Genomic DNA, 17,207 nt, shown 5'->3' on the forward strand with positions numbered 1-17,207 from the left:
CCCTCCCTGAAGCGCTGGCATATCCTAATTGGCAGCCCACAGATTCCACAGCGCCAGTACTTCCCCCATTCACTGTCCAACCCGGAATTCAAGTGGAAACAGCTGGTTTTAATCCCATTAACTTTTTTGAGCTGTTTTTCACTGAAGATCTTTTCAGATCTATTGTGGATCAATCAAATTTATACGCACAACAATTCACCACCGCCAACCCAAATTCATCCCTTGCCAGACCAATCGCCTGGAATCCTATAACGATTCCCGATTTTAAAATCTTTCTGGGCCTATCCTTAAACACGGGCATTACAAAAAAGAATGAATTGCGGCTGACCCAATTCATCAAATGCACGTGTTCTCTGCTGCTATGTCCAGGGCTCGATACGAACAAATATTTTGGTTCATGCATTTCAGCGACAATGAACTCTGTCGTCCTCGGGGAGACGCTGAATATGATCAGCTCCACAAAATTCGGCCCCTCGTAGACCACTTCAATCAGCGGTTTGCAGCCTTGTTTACCCCCCAACAAGATGTCTGTGTTGACAAATCCCTGATTAAGTTTACTGGCCGCCTTGCTATCAAACAGTATCTCCCCAGCAAGCGTGCCAGATACGGGGTCAAACTGTACAAGCTGTGTGACAGGGCCACAGGCTATACAGTTAGTTTCCGTGTCTACGAGGGAAAAGATAGCTCTGTGGAGCCCCCCGACTGCCCAGACTACATAGGGAGCAGCGGCAAGATAGTTTGGGACTTGGTGTCATCTTTATTCGGAAAGGGGTACAACTTGTACGTGGACAATTTTTATTCAAGCGTGCCACTTTTTAGACACCCCTTTGAATTGCAAATTGTGGCACTGTGTGATCTAATCGCCGGGGCTTCCCCCAATGGCTAGTAAATACCCCACTGAGCTTGGGAGAGAGAGCCTGCTTGAGGTGCGATGAATTGCTTGCAGTGAAGTGGAGGGACAACAGAACGTTTTCATTCTGTCCTCCATTCACCGAGACACGGCAGTCGAAATTACTACGGTCACCGGTGTTGTTGTTGAGAAGCCCCTCTGTGTCCACGACTATAACCGTAAAATGGGAGGGGTGGACTTCAACGACCAGATGATGGGACCGTACTTAATTGCCCGTAAGGCCAGACGCTGGTACAAAAAAGTGTCTGTATACCTATTTCTATTGGCTATTTACAAAGCTTTTGTCTTATACAAAGCATCTGCCGGAACATTATCCTTCTTTCAATTCCAAGAAGAGATAGTCAGAGCCCTTCTGTATCCAGCTGGTGCTCCTGCCCAAATTCCCCAACCAGATGCAGTGAGCGGCTGCATGAGAGGCATTTTCCGGAATTCCTCCCGAGTACCCCTACCCAAAGATACCCCCAAAAAAGATGCCGTGTCTGCAGCAAGTGCGGATTTAGTCGTTACACCTGTAATTATTGTCCCGACTGTCCTGACCGACCTGGTCTTTGCCACGGTGACTGTTTCCGTCGCTACCACACACTAGTGGATTATTAGCGTAAGGTACAGCACGGCACAGTTTAGGGCACATTTACACAGGGTCTCAAAAGATGTTCGATGGCTATCGTCATTTTGAGAGACCCTAACCTGGAACTCTAACGTTGAAAAAAGAAAAAAAATACATAAAGTAAAAAAGCCAAAAATAGTTGTCGTCTAAAGTTATTTTTATGTTCTTCTACACTTCCTACTGTACTTTTACTGTACTTTGTTTTTCATTCTTTTGTTAACCTGTTTCTCTTGCAGGTTTTCCCTTCGGCTGCCACACTGATTTTATATATTCTGACACAAACAGCGTTTGCGCTCAGCATATATGGATACCTCTGATGGCAGCAGCTGTGGTAGGCTGATTTCACCACTGCAGTTAAAATACCTTTAGGTATAAGTGGAATATTGTCATGTATACCCACCATTAAATCAGTGGGTTTGGCTGTTGGGCGGTTAATGGTGTGTAATACTACACAATATTCCTGTGGTGATTTCTGTTAGGTTCTCTTTTTTTTTTTTTTGTTCAGCCCACAGGCTGCATGAAAAAAAAAAAAAAACCTACACTATATGCCAAATAAGGACCAGCAATGTACTGGTACGTTGCTGGACTTTGAGTGGTTATACCAGGATGATGCCTGCAGATATAGGCATCATCTTGGTATCGTTTTTTACAGCCAGCGGTCGGCTTGCATGTAAAAGCAATCCTAGCGGATAATTGGCCGCTAGACTGCTTTTTTTCGTGCAGTGGGAGGTGTGACGGTGGCGGGTATCAGACCCCTGTTTTTTTTGGTTAGCTTGCGTTAAGAGCTTAGAGACAAAGTTAACACTTTTCAAAATAAGGTTTAATTATAAAAAAGGTTAAAATTGGTGCAAATAAAAATATTTACAGAAAAATGGGTTACAAAGAAATAGACACACAATACAGCAATTTAGAAGAATAGATAAAGAATTAGAAATGGAAATACTTGCATTCAAAAGTCCTGGGTGTTTCAGAGTTCAGAGGCTGAACATGTGTGATCGGTTCTTCCCTTCAGCGATGTTACTGCTTGATGTTAAAATTGAGAACTGAGAGCTCTCCCAGCTTCCCTCTTTTTCTCTGACCCCCAGGGGGTGTCACCAGAAGTACTTGACCAATAAACACAGTTGCCATGGACGGCTCCGGAGGCTCATAAACTGCTAAAGGCCTCCCGTTTAGACAGATTTTACAACAGAATTCATATCTTGAAATGTCTACCAGTTGCCTTCTTGAAACTGATAGATTCTTGTGCAGTATAGAATTCTATTTTCGTAGACACCAAACACAGGTTATATCCTAATAACCTCTGACCCGTAAGGCATCTGACAGCTAGCTTGTCTTCCATAGAATCGAACGTGATCATGTGTGATCTTAATTCGATCGGTATTTTATGTGGCATTCAACTATATACTTTTTGTTAATATGTTATGTTCCTATCTGCATTTCTAAATTGGGTATAAATTGTTGGATGTAGGTGTTACATTTTAATTAACAACTGGGCTTGTGGAATTTACAACCCAGTCTGCTAAGACAAAGTTAGCTTCCTTTATGACCGGCATCTGCCAGGGTCTGTTAAGATAAGACTTCTTTGAGGCTTGCATACTGAGTAGGATAAGGTGGGGGGCTAATTTAGATCGAGGGAGAGAGAGGGGGGAAGGTAAATATCTCTGAGTACACATCTGCTGGCTACAGTTTTAAACAAAATTGTCGCCTGTGTCACTGGACAACATGGATGCCCGTGATGACAAAATGGTGTCCCAGCGCATGACACCATTACAGGAGGGGACTAAATGTGTGGTCAGATGCGTTAAGGTCAGAGGAGAGATCTAGAGTCTAAAAGACCCCAATTTTTTAAAAAAAGAGTACCTGTCACTACAGATTGCTATCATAGGGGAAATGTAAATTCACTGTGATAACAATAAAAATGATAAAAAAAAATGAAAGAAAAGGTGTCAAAATAACATAAAAAAAAAAAAAAATCAACCCCCCTGTCCCCCCGTGCTTGCGCGCAAATGTGCACACAAGCATTGGTCTAGTGTCATATGTAAACCGCAATTGCAGCATGCATGTGAGGTATCGCTGCGAACGCCAGGTCGAGTGCAGTAATTCTTGCAGTAGACCTCCTCTGTAAGTCCAAAGTGGTAACCTGTAAAGACTTTTAAAGGCTTTTAAAACCGTACGTAGTTTGTTGCCACTGCACGGGCGTGCGCAATTTTTAAAGCATGTCATGTTTGGTGTCTATGTACTCGGCATAAGATCATATTTTAAATTTTACCAAACAATTAGGAATTATGTAGTGTATTTATGCATTAAATATAAAAGTGTTTTTTTTTACGCAAAAATTGCGTTTGGAAAATGTGTGCGCAAATACAGTGTGACAAAAAAAATTGAAACATCCACCATTTTGTTCTGTAGGGCCTCTGCTTTAAAAAAATATATAACGTTTGGGGGTTCAAAGTAATTTTCTTGTAAAAAAAATATATTTTTTCATATAAACAAAAAGTCACAGAAAAGGCTTGGTCTTCAAGTGGTTAGAAGAGTGGGTGATGTGTCGCTAAGATTGAGCATAAAATGCCAGGACTGTTCAAACACCCCCCAAATGACCCCTTTTTGGAAAGTAGACACCCAAAGCTATTTGCTGAGAGGCATATTGAGTCCATGGAGTATTTTACTCCCAGGTCCTTTTCCATCTTAGATTCACCCAGAGGTTCCCCACCCCTAGTGAGTAGCTTGCTTTCGTGTTTCTGACGCCCAAGTGCATTACAGTAAACCCCCCTCCATTGCGGGGGTTACGTTCCGGACCGAGCCGCGAAAAGTGAAAATCCGCGAAATAGAAAAACCCTATTAAAATGCATTGTAGGCATTTTTTTTACTATCACTGTACGTGTAAAAGCATTTTAAGGTCTTTAAGCACACTTTTAAAACAATAGAAACTCATTTAAACACATAAGATACTGAGAGACATAGCAAGAGCTATGGAAAACACAAAAATATTTCATTTTTAATGATTTATATAGTAAAATAACATTACAAAAAAAACTGCAATATACCGGGACCGCAAAAACTGAACCGCGATGGAGCGGGGGTTTGCTGTACTTTACATTTTTTAACATTAAACCTCATCTATATTAAAAAAGAATAGCGCAACCATGCAAAAGAAATGACTATCAAATATGGAGACAATCCATAAATAAAAATGGGGATTTAGTTCCACCATATGGCCATATCGTGCTCAAGCCATATCGTGGGCTTGAGCACGATATGGCCATATGGTGGAACTAAATCCCCATTTTTATTTATGGACAGGGTTTGCTCCCCCAATTTTTTGCTTGTTTATTATGTATTCGGTCTGACCAGACTTATGGGGTTGAGCATCCCATCCCCCACACACACACCTGTACTCTATTGGTGTCCTCTATCAAGTAGATATAGGAGGAGTGCCCTGCAGTGCATTAGCACACCTTCCCAGCAAGGAGTGTTGTCTCCAACGGTAAGAGAGGCTGGATTCACCCCTTTTTTATGGATAGTGTAGGACCCACCGATAATGGGGTACTTTGACGCAGTGGTGGGCTTGAGCACCATATGGCCATATGGTGGAACTAAATCCCCATTTTTATTTATGGATTGTCTCCATATTTGATAGTCATTTCTTTTGCATGGTTGCGCTATTCTTTTTTAATATACATGTTGCTTGGTCCATAGCTGCACCGACTTTAGATATACATGTTCAGGGTTTGCTCCCCCAATTTTTTGCTTGTTTATTAAACCTCATCTGCCATGTAGTTGCCCACCCCATTATTTTGTTCAGGTCTGCTTGTAAGGTTTCCACATCCTGCATAGAAGATATTGGCATGCTTAGTTTAGTATCATCTGCAAATACAGAGATTGTTCTGGATATCCCCTCCTCTAGATCATTTATGAATAAATTAAACAGGATTGGCCCCAGGACAGAACCAGGTGGGCTTTAGTCATGACCACTTTCTCAACAAAAACAGCAGAATATATAGACAAGCAGCACCTGTTTCAGGGGAGAAACCAATGCAATAAATTAACTAGTGTAGACCAGTCCTCTCCCGAGCCAGGATCTATACTATAATAACATCAAAGACATATAAGTAAAAAATCTGTAAACAATTTATTTTGTAAGGTCATGTCCTCTTTTTTTTCCTTCCCCCTAATTAAGACCTATTTCTTGCTTGCTTTTATCCATCGCCTTCTAATACAAAGGAAATTTGCCTGCACGTGCTAGATTTTGGTAAGGGTCACCAGGGTTCCTAAAACACTCTATATGTCAGTCTGGATGGTCCTGCTATAAGATCCTCAGCCTTCAGTGTGACCATCTCTGGAAGGATTTGCTAGATCAGCCCTCAAATTTTTCACTCGCCTGCTCGCATTTGACGAGTGAAAATCAGCTGAGGGCAAGTGTGGAGCAGGGGTGGATTAAGCCAACATTTTCCTGCCTGATCGCTTTTGGAAGAAGTGGTGTGGCCTTTTTTACAGGGCATCAGAACGGCTCAGGAGGAAGAGTTGGCCGGATAACACAGAGAGTGGATCTCCCGCTGTGCTATGATGCAGCTTGGATCTGAAACGCAGGCCACTGTTAAACAAAGTCTAGCCTCCGGGACCGGCTCCTATGATAGACCGAACACTGATTGAATTTCCGTCATTGAACTGGTGTGCTGTCTATCATAGGAGCCGGTCAAGGAGGTGGGGCTTTGTTTGATAGCAGCCGTACGTTTCAGATTCAAGCTGTGTCACAGCGTTAGATCCTCTTTGTCATCCAGCTAGCTCTCCTCCCGTGAGGCTGCACTGATGGGCGGCACTGATATGCTTTATGTTAATATTGTTAAAGCTGTTGTTGTTAATATTTTATTTTTGTAACTTAATAATGCATAAAACATTTAGGTGTCATTTCATGAGATAATATACAAGGGTTGGGAGGAGCAGCTGGTGAAGAGTAACTCTTAAGGCCTGGCTAATGGCTCAGGACTAAAACTTTTGAGCCCTGTGCCAGATTATATCACAGACTTATTCCTCAAAGGCACACTTTGGGGATAGATAAAGAGATAGTGAACCAATGCGCTAACCAAATGAGAGAGTAAGTATGGGATATATATGACTGTGTTGTAAGAATTATAGCAGCCAATGTTTGTAGTGTCACCGCATACAGTACAGTTTTTAGTGCTGATTTCTTAAATTCTAACACTTTGGGGATACTCAGTTCACCTTACCTGAGAGGTAAAGGGCCTCCGAAAACGAAGCACCAACGTTTGGAGGATGCAAGGCTACTACCAGGTCCTCTGTTCACATATTCAACAATTTATATCAAGTGGATGTGGCTGCAATGGCTGATGCTAGCTCTGTACATGCATAAGGTATAGGCATTTTCTTAGGCTGTGCCTTTTGCTATGCCTAGAGTTCAACCTCCTAGAGCAGCCTTTCTCAACCTTTTCAATACAGAGGAACCCTTGAAAGAAATTTCTGGTCTCGGGGAACCCTTGATAAAAATGTAAAATCTACAACTCATGACACATTAGTGTGACAGTCAGTGGGAAGAATGCTCCTTACTTTTGTCATCATAGGGAAGAATTACTCCCTTACAGGTAGCTAAAAGGAACAATGGTGTCATTGGAAACTTATCTGAGAGGCAGAAATTGCCCATTGCTCAAGGAACCCCTAGCAACCTCTAGTTTAGAAATCCTGTCCTGCAGGCAGCAGCTAACCTTCACATACAGTTTAGGATTAGACAACGTGTCTCCTAATAAACTACTGGAGAAAAAAAAAAATACTTTTTGTGTAAGTGTAAAAATGTATTAGTTATGTTTGTAATACATGTCCTATTTAATAACCTTCTCCTTGTATTTCTTCCACAGCCTCTATTTTGTCGTCGGAGCTGGTATTATTATCTCTTTACTGATTGTTGTTTCAATTATCAGTTGTATCTGTAAATCACTTTGTCTGTGCTGCAGACTTTGCGAACGACAACGTAAGTCACAAGCCTATAACACTCTAAACTGTATAATTTGGTTGTCTGTTCTGTGCAGTGTACTATTTTTTTATTTTTTTGCCAGAGAATGAGCCTTAGGCTTATTATAGATGGATTGAAATTTTGCTGGTTCAGTTTGGACTAGCTGAATTTTGATCCATCTATGGCTGGTCCAGTTTGAGAGGAGTCAACTTAATGATCAACTCCTCTCAAACAGGAATGTTGGTATTTTTACGTTTGATGGGCGCTTGCAGCCAATTGGCTTCTGTGCTGATCATTGTGTACTGACAGCGGAGGAGTCTCTGCTGTCAGAATGCAATAGCACAGCAGTGAGGATTCCCCCATCAACCTCTCTTGTGTGAATGGGGGAATCTGTTCAGTTTCTTCGATCAGCCATCTATAACCAGCTTTACACTCAGTGGCCACTGTGTTAGCTATGCCTATTAGTACTCTTAAAGGGGTATGATTTAGTCTGCATTAATACTCTTTAAATTTAATTTGGTTGAAACAGCGTGATTCAACCTCCATACTCAAATTGTGAGGTTGCAGGTCTCAACAGCCAGGTTCCTGCATACCTCAATAGCAAAAAGTTAATGATGAAATCCAGAGACCACCTATATTCCTCAATGGTCCTTTATTAAAATCATCAACAGTATCAAACATCCGTATCTGCAACAGGCTGCTATCGCGTTTTAGCCAAAGCCTTAAAGTGGTTGTAAAGACCTAAACCTTTTTTACCTTCATGCATTCCCTGCATAGGGTAAAATTTGTCCCAGTACTTATATTGCCCCTTCACTAATCCTGTATACTTACCTGGGCCCGATCTTAGTCAGTGATGTGGCTCCTGATGCTGTCAATCAAATCCTGTGACAGCAGGGGACTGGACTGAGCTGTGCTGTTTGTGTCTATAGATGCACACAGCCTGGATTGAAAGGGAGCCTGCAGCTGCGCCCTCATAGGAAGCAGCTTCCTATGTTGGTGCAGTGGGAAGAGGAGGAGCACAATGCGCCGGTGGGGGACACCAGAAGATGAGGTTTGGGGCCACTTTGTGCCATAAAACTACACAGAGCAGGTAAGCATAACATGTTTGATATTTAAAAATAAATAAATAAACTTTACAACCTCTTCCTCTCCCAAATTTCATCAATTTAAAGTATAACTAAAGACAAAATTTAAAAAATGTTTTTTTCTCAAGTTTTGGATAGAATGTAGAAGGATTGGAACACCTATCAGATTTTTGTTTTCTGTGCCCCCATTAGAGAGTTTTACCCTCCTTGTTTTCCATTTTACCATTATAATTAAACATGAAAGTAAAAGAAAATTTAGGGTTGTCCCCCAGAACAGTAATAGACCCTGGTGACAATCAGGGATTTTCTCACTTTGAAGTGATTTCCCTTCACTTCCTGTTGTGGCTATGGGACAGGAAGTGAAGGGAAATCTCCCCAATGGGACACAGTTGGCAAAAAAAAACCTCCCTTGGGGCTCTTTCACACGGTCCGCCTCCGCAGGCGGATCCGTGTTGCTCAGCGGGGATCGATCCGCGATCCCCGCTGAGCCGGGCGGATGACAGCTCCGTCTCCGCTTGCAGAGCGGAGAGGGAGGTGTCTCAGCACCCGCTGCCCTCTATGGGGGATCGGAGGAGAGCGGACCGCTTGTCCGCTCTCATCAGATCCGCTCCGCTCCGATTACTGAACGGATGGAAAAATAGGGTTTCCATCCGTCCAGATTTCAGCACAGGATCGGATGCGGAGGGCAGCGGGTGTCAGCGGAGGTGACCTCCGCTGACACCCGCTGCCCCATAGAGCTGCATGGAGGATCCGATCAGATCCGCCTAAAAAACTGACAGGCGGATCTGATCGGACCGCCCGTGTGAAAGAGCCCTTACTCTAGCCAAAATGGTAAAAGTTTTTTGCCTTTAGTTCTACTTTAGGCCCCTTTCACACATTCGGTCCGTTCAGTTTCCATCAGTTTTTCATCCATTTTTCATCCGTTTTTCATCAGTTGTTATCAGTTTTTCATCCGTTTTTTTGTCAGTTGTTATCCGTTTTTCGTCAGTTATCTGTTTTTCATCCGTTGTCATCCGTTTTTCGTCCGATCCATTTTTTTGACGGATGAAAAATAGAGCATTCATACGTTCAAAAAAACGGACATTAACGGAAGCGGATGAAAACGGATGTTAACTGATGATCATCCGTTGTCATCCGTTTTTACATAGAGATACATTGATGTCCGTTTTTCATCCGTCAACGGATGGATGAAAAACGGACAAACGGACAGCATGTGTGAAAGGGGCCTTAAAGTTCATTTTGTATTGAAGGCCCCAATTTGTGACAAGAATTATTTTCCTGCACCAACACTAGCACAAGCCATCACAATATAATTGAATAGTTGATAAGGTTGAACAAAGACATTAGTCCATCCAGTTCAACCTGTGAGGATGTGTGTATGCATTTATGTATAACACTTCCCATATCCCTGTATAGTTATGTTAAGATGCCTATCTAAGAGTTTTTTTAAATGAACTCTTACTGCTTACACCACTGATTTGTGCAAGGGAGTTCCATGTCTTTACTGTCCTAACAGTAAAGAACCTCTTACACAGTTTAAGGTTAAACCACTTCTCATTTAACTTCATTGAGTGACCATGAGGTTAATTTACTACAACTGGAGAGTGCAAAATCTGGTGCAGCTCTGCATAGAAACCAATCAGCTTCCAAGTTTTTTTATGGCAAAGCCTAAGGCTCCATTCACACCTGAGCGTATTGTTTTCAGGCGGTTTTTTTTGGGCTTTTTTCAGGCGTTTTTTTTTTTTTTTGGGGGGGGTTTTTTGTTTGGGCTTTTTTTGCAGGTGTTTGGAGGCAGGCATTGACCTCTAACAAAAATGCTTGTAATCTGCCAAAAAAGAAGCTCATGTACTTGTGTTTGAGCTTCAGGTGTTTTGCTTCAGGCGACAAAACGCTCATATGTGAACAGGGGCCATTGAAGTGAATAGGATTTTGCTTGTTGGAGGTTTTGAGACTTCAGAGATGAGCATTTTACGAGCTGAAATACGCTCAGGTGTGAACAGGGCCTTATTGAATAAGCTGAAGTTAGAAGCTGATTGGCTTAAATGCACTGCTGCACCAGATTTTGTACTCTCTTGATCAATCTGAGACTTAAGATTTTTCTCCCTATGCTAGAATCACCATTTAGATATTTTATATATTGCGGACTTCTCTCCTCTTCAAAGTCTCTCCTCCAGGGAAAATAAGTTTAACCACTTCAGCCCCGGAAGGATTTGCCCCCTTAATGACCAGGCCCTATTTTGCGCTTCGGCACTGCGTTAATTTAATGGACAATTATGAGGTCATGCGACACTGTAGCCAAACGAAATTGATGTTTTTTCCCCACAAATAGAGCTTTCTTTTGGTGTTATTTGATCACCTGTGCGAATTTTTATTTTTTGCGCTATAAACAAAAAAATAGCGATAATTCTGAAAAAAAATAGTTTTTACATTCTGCTATAGGACATTCAAATCAAATCAAATCAAATTTTTTTAACATTTCAGGCCAATTTGTTTTCTGCTACATATTTTTGGTAAAAAAAATCGCAAGAAGCGTATTTTGATTGGTTTGCGCAAAAGTTATCGCGTCTACTAACTACAGGAAAGATTTTTATGTCAATTTTATTGTTTTTTTTTTTTACTAGTAATGGCGATCTGCGATTTTTAGCGGGACTGCGACATTGCGGCGGACAGATCGGAACCCTAACTGACATTTTTGACACTTTTGGGGGTACATTACTACAGTAATCAGTGCTAAAACTATGCACTGTTACTGTAATAATGCCATTGGCAGTGAAGGGGTTAACCCTGTGGGTGATCAAGGGGTTAATGTATGCCTGTATGCTTACTAACTGTGTGGGGTGGGGCTTCTGTGACAGGCACAAACGGATAGCAGTTTCAGCATAAGCTGAAACTTCAGATCTGTCCCTGACTGTCTCACAGAAGATCCGCCTGCTTTGTTTACATAAGCAGGCGGGTCTTCTCTCCATTTACCGGACGATCGCCACCTTCCTCCCGCGGCCCGCCTCCCGCTGTGTCTAAACACAGCGGGAGCGCGCCGCCAAAACCCCTTCTCCAGTCACGTAGTACTACGTGACTGGACCCAGGGGAGCCGCACTACCGCAGTAATATTACTGTAGGCAGTCGGCAAGTGGTTAATGTATGTAGCATTTTTTATTAACTGAGGTCCTCCAGTCCCCTTATTAGTTTTGTTGCGTTTCTCTGTACTTTCTCCAATTCCAGCACATCCTTCCTGAGGATTGGTTACCAGAAATGGATGGCATACTCAAGATGTGGCCAGAACAGAGTTTTGTAAAGTGGTAGAATTCTATATTATCTCTTGTGTAAATCCCATTTTTGATGCATGCTAATAATCTGCAGGCCTTGCTTGCTCCCGCTTGGCTCTGCATGCTATCATCAAGTAGGACCCAAGATCCTTTTCCATCTTTGATTCCCCCAGGGATTCTCCCCCCCCCCCCCCCCTAGCGTGTAGTTTGTGCTCAAATGTTAGCCCCCAATGATGGATTTATTAATTCTCAGGAGAAACCAAAATGCCTCAATGCTTTTCCAATTTTCACTTGTCCAGCTTTGGTGATTCTGGACCAAAAAGGGGGGCAATACAGCAAGATGGTCATTCAGGATTTAATATATTGCTAGCTAATAGGAGGAGGGCATCAAAGAAATTACTTTGGCAATAGGTTGCTCTTTCTAGCTCCGGCTGGAGTGATCCTTGACCAAGCTATAACCAGAAACTAGATGAACAAAATTACAGATATTTTGCCAGGCAGGATAGTTTACACTTGCATATTACAGTTAGGGATTTAACTGTTTGCCTACTCTCAATGTTTTGTATCTAAGGGGGTCAGCAAATACTACAACCACCATGCCTGGCATCCTCAATCATTTTGTGGTTAAAGTCTCCCAGATCGTGCATCTTACACAATGTAATGTTTGTCCAGGCAACAGCTAAACTTTTCTTCTTTATGGCTACTCTGTTTTCAGTTGCAACCAGGGCTGCTGTTAGAAATCGCGGGGCCCCCTACAGACTACCTGGCAGGGCCCCCCCAAGAAAATATTAAAGATATATTTAGCTAAAATTCCAACAAAATCACTATTAGCAGACACAAATATAACATAACTCGCATAATTCCTGCTAAATTTAAAAAAAAAAAAAAAACTATGTTAAATAAAAAAGATGAGATGAGAAAAATATACAGGCTGGGCAGTTGGAGCTCAGTGATCAGAGAGACAGAGAGAGAGAAACAAAGTTGCAATTTACAAATAAACTCCTGAGCAGAGATAAGTGCTGGGAGGGGGGGCCCACACAAGGGAGGGGGATTAGTTAGGGACAACTGTCTCTTTCTCAACAGATAAAAGCTGATAGCAGGGAGAGGGACAGATCAGATTCAGGTGCTGGAGGAAAATTTCTGTATTTGTTGCCCATCACTAATCCCCCTCCCTGTGTGGGCCCCCTTGTGTGCTCGGGCCCCCTACAAGAGGGCTGGTGGTCCCCCCCTATAAGCGGCCCTGGTTGCAACCACATTATTCTCTGGCTTTTACTGTGGACAAACAAGTATTCCTAATGGCCACTGAGGGTATTTGTAACTGTATCTGCGGGAATTATATCATTTGCTTTACAATGGAAATCAGGAAATTAGCATTGCATACAATTTTTTTGCCACAAACCAGCACTATTAAGCTCATACAAAGAGAGATATTTAATGCTACTTGAAATCTGTGAATATATCACTCTTCTGCAGAGTTGCAAGGGTTATTTATACGAAGCACTTTACTTTTCTGCACATAGACTAATCCATATAGACAATTTATATCTCCTTTCACTGGCACCCACCCAGCTTTATCATAATTACTAAGCAATTGCTTTGGGCACTTTTGTTGACTTTAGACATACTATAAATGGGTGACCTGGTATATGACAAAGTTTACAATATGGAGCAGAAACGCTTGTCTGAGTGCATTCTTTGGTCAACTAATGTACAACTACTACCGCTGCTAATGTGCTTATGGTGAAAAATACAACTTCATATTGTCCTTGGTAAATGTAAAGAGAAAATATTACCCCCTTTCCCTCCTAATACCTTTCAGGTAACAGGCAGGTTGAAAAATATATTAAGTCACTGTCTAGGAGGTGGATATCCCTGTATAATGCTAATGAATCATCTGCCAACCCTAATTTAATCTTCTGTTTAAATTATACATTCAAACAGATGTTTCATTTGCACATATTTGCAAATACAATATGTCTAAGCTGCATATTGGGCCATAGCATCTCTGTGTCATGCTGTTCTAATTTTTTAGCTCAGATTTCCCTATCTGCAGTTTGACTTAAGGCATATCTAAACCCAAAAACAAAAATGTAACATATTGCAGCTTACCAGTCTTTCGAAGAATGAGAATAGAAGGTGGGAAAGGGTGTTTAGTTATTTGGTGTAAGTAGGAAAAGGACTAAAGAGGGTGAAGGAGGGGAAAAAGAGTTTCAAAGTGCGAAAAAGTGGTTTAGGCACCGGTGAAGTCGTACATCCTTTTACAATTATAGTACGTACAGTATGTGTGAGAATGAAGAGTTTACACTTGTATCATCTGCATACTGCAGCCATCATGGAGCTAAGGATGCACATATAGAATGTGGTATGGATGTCCCCAGAGTGTAAGTGGACAATCAAATTTTCATTTGGATCTCTATATACAGTATGTTGAGATTTTAAAGGTTGTTCACTTTCACCAGATCTGTTCAAATTATCTGAGAGCCTCTTACTCCAAATGTGTGACTCTTCCATCCATTGTATATATTTTATTTTGCCCAACCAGTCATTTATCAGTGGGATTGTTGAGGTGTTCAAATGTGAGGGTATTAGAACTTAAGCCACATTCAGTAGTTGTGGTATTGCTGTTTGTATTAGTTTGTAGAGCGTTCTGAATAGTCAGATAAGTAGACCCACAGATCTATTGGTGGCGAAGAACCTGTTATGATGGAGATCTACCTTGCAAACTTTTAGCAAGAAGCATTGAATCAGTTCCACCAGGGATGGGAAAAAGTTCTTTAGTGCTGCATCCCCTCTGAATACATGGAGCTTAGCAGGTGTGTGATGCCATCCAACTAGGTTGTCGCTAATGATAGTGTGTGTATGTATGTGTATATATGTATGTGTGTGTGTGTGTGTGTGTGTATATATATATATATATATATATATATATATATATATATATTTTTTTATTTTTTTTTTTCTGAGAGGGATTAGTCGTTTGCATAAGACAGATAGCATTGCTTTTGCTTGTAGCTCCTCCGCCTAGGACATGAAGACTGCATTTCTGGCAAGATGAACAGGAATTTTTTGTACTTTTCAAAAATGTTCTGTGCCCGAAGAATGAAAACGAATGCATCCACTATGTGTAAGGACTGACCAGCTGCAATATATTAAACCTCTGTTCTGGGGTTTAGTTATGCTATAGGTGCTTTGACCATTGCCTATGGCTGAGTATTGAAGGAAGGTTTTATTAAAAATGTACATAACTAGGGGGATTTACTAAAACTGGAGCACACAGAATGTAACCAATCCACTTCCTTAACCACTTAAGCCCCGGAGGATTTGGCTGCTAAACGACCAGGGGGTATTTTGCGATTCGGCACTGCGTGACTTTAACGGACAATTGCGCGGTCGTGCGACGCTGTACCTAAACGAATTTGGCGTCCTTTTTTTCCCACAAACAGAGTTTCTCTTACGTCCTCCGACAGTCGCCGCCTCTTCATATTCGTCACATATGGGGGTATTAGACTTTGCTCCGAAGGAGTAGCTAGGCAACAGAATATGTTAACAATAAAGCTTTTAACATATCCCACCCTCAAGGGGTGGTCCCCTCAGTCAATACCCTCCTACTTCCTGCAACCATATCTCAGTTTTAATGTCTAGCTTGTCAGGAGTGGCTGGCTCTCTCTGTGCTGGGACTTTCTGTCCCAGACTTTCTTCTTTTTAATATTTTGTTTGAGTTTTTCTCTCTACCTTTATTTAGCTGTTATTTTGTCAGCGTTAGTTAGTTCTTCGGATGAAGAGGATCATGCGGACTGGGTCTCGGGCTGATCCCCCTGGTCGCAGGTCGTGGGTCAGTGGCTTCCCAGTCTGCCATCGAGCGTTCAACCAGGTAACGCTCCTGGCATAGTGAACGACCCATCCCTGTTCGGTGCAGGGATGATTGGTGAGGTGGCTACCTCACTGGACGCTGTGCGGTTTCTTAACCCCCATTTTGTGCGTCTTGAATTGCGACTCTCCCTGCCTCATGTGCAGCGGCTTGTTCGCCTGTGCGGGTCCCCCACGCCATGTGAGGTAAGTGTATTTATGTGGGGACCTGTCTGTCTGGGGGGGGTGTCAGTCTGGGACTGTGTAACCTGGCTCTATTCACACTGCTTGTCTCCCTATCTCTCGGCTGCATGCTGTGGGCTGCAAGGGGGGGGGGGGAGCTGTATGACACTGTGTGTGTCAGACTGGTCAGTGTGAGAAGCTGTGTGCTGTGGGGCATGTTTTTTTGGCATGTTTGGGCATATACAGCGATCGCTGCGGCGATCTGACATGTATTCTGATATTGGAATGTAATGTGTGTTTTAATGCACTGTGGAGCGGCGGTTTCGGCGCCAAACGACGCCATTTTGCCTACACCCGCTCCGGCCGCATGGTTTACATGCATGGCGCCCATTTTCTTGTAGCCTCCATAGGCTTACATAGAGCGCCCTGGCAGCATCACTTCCTCTTTCCAGGAACACCGATCGAGGCAGCAGCAGCGGCGAGGGTCTCCTCAGGTTTTATCCTTCTGTTCTTGCTATCCATTGCCTGTGTTCAGTTTGCATATTCCCTGTGGGGGTCTCATTGTGCTTGAGTGTGGTGCGGTGGGCTGCGCTTGCCGCGCTTGCTTAAAAGGGGCAGTTAACCCTTGGTTGTCTGGCATTACAGGGGCAATGGATTCTCAGGAGGGCAAATTTCCTACAGTATTGGTGGAAAGCCAGGGGACCGCTGTTTCCCCCCCAGGGGGGGATTTAGCCACTATTGTGGCTGGCCTTGCTGCTCAGGTGCAAATGCTGGTGGCTGCTCAATCTACTAAAAGGCCCAGAGTTGCTCTTTCCTCTGATTCTGAGGGTGAAGGTGATGGGGCTGTTCTGGCAGGGGCCTCCTTATCGGGGTCCCGCTCCTCTCTTGATCTAGTGGGGTCTGAGGTGGAGGCTGAAGTTGAGGGGGTTGATAATTCTCCCCCTGGCTCGCCTGAAGAGCTTGCAATCATGGATGAGTTGATTGCTTCCATTAAGCAAACGCTGCGTTTGCAGGACGAAGTGTGTCCCCCTGCTGCCTTGGCGGCTTATGGGACGCAGAGGAAACGCAGGACGCCGCAGGTTTTTCCCTGCAATGCTGATTTTCAGCGCGCTGTTAAGGATCAATGGCGCGATCTGCGCAAACCTTTTGCGGTACCAAGTAAATTCAAGCTGCGTTATCCTTTTTCGCCTGCCACTGATGAAAGGTGGTGTGTGCCTCCACCAGTGGATCATGCAATTGCGGTTTTGAACAAAGCCACTGCGATTCCTGCAGAGGGTTCCCCTGTTTTCCGTGATGCCACGGATAGGAGACTGGAGTCTCTTGCCCGTCATACTTATTCTGTTACGGGTTC

General features: G+C 42.9%; 1 protein-coding gene across 2 annotated transcripts in view; it reads left to right on the plus strand.

Annotated features, from left to right (window-relative positions):
• The window catches only part of LOC309561983 (uncharacterized protein), a 46,012-nt gene that overhangs the window by 17,458 nt on the left and 11,347 nt on the right, over positions 1-17,207 (plus strand). For both annotated transcript variants that reach the window (XM_082266078.1, XM_082266079.1), the window contains exon 3: positions 7,385-7,497. In XM_082266078.1, coding sequence (XP_082122204.1) covers positions 7,385-7,497 — 113 coding nt within the window. The remainder of the gene's footprint in view (positions 1-7,384; positions 7,498-17,207) is intronic.

Source organism: Pelophylax lessonae (assembly GCF_965119305.1).
Source record: "Pelophylax lessonae genome assembly, chromosome: 8".
In the NCBI taxonomy this organism is placed as follows: domain Eukaryota; kingdom Metazoa; phylum Chordata; class Amphibia; order Anura; family Ranidae; genus Pelophylax; species Pelophylax lessonae.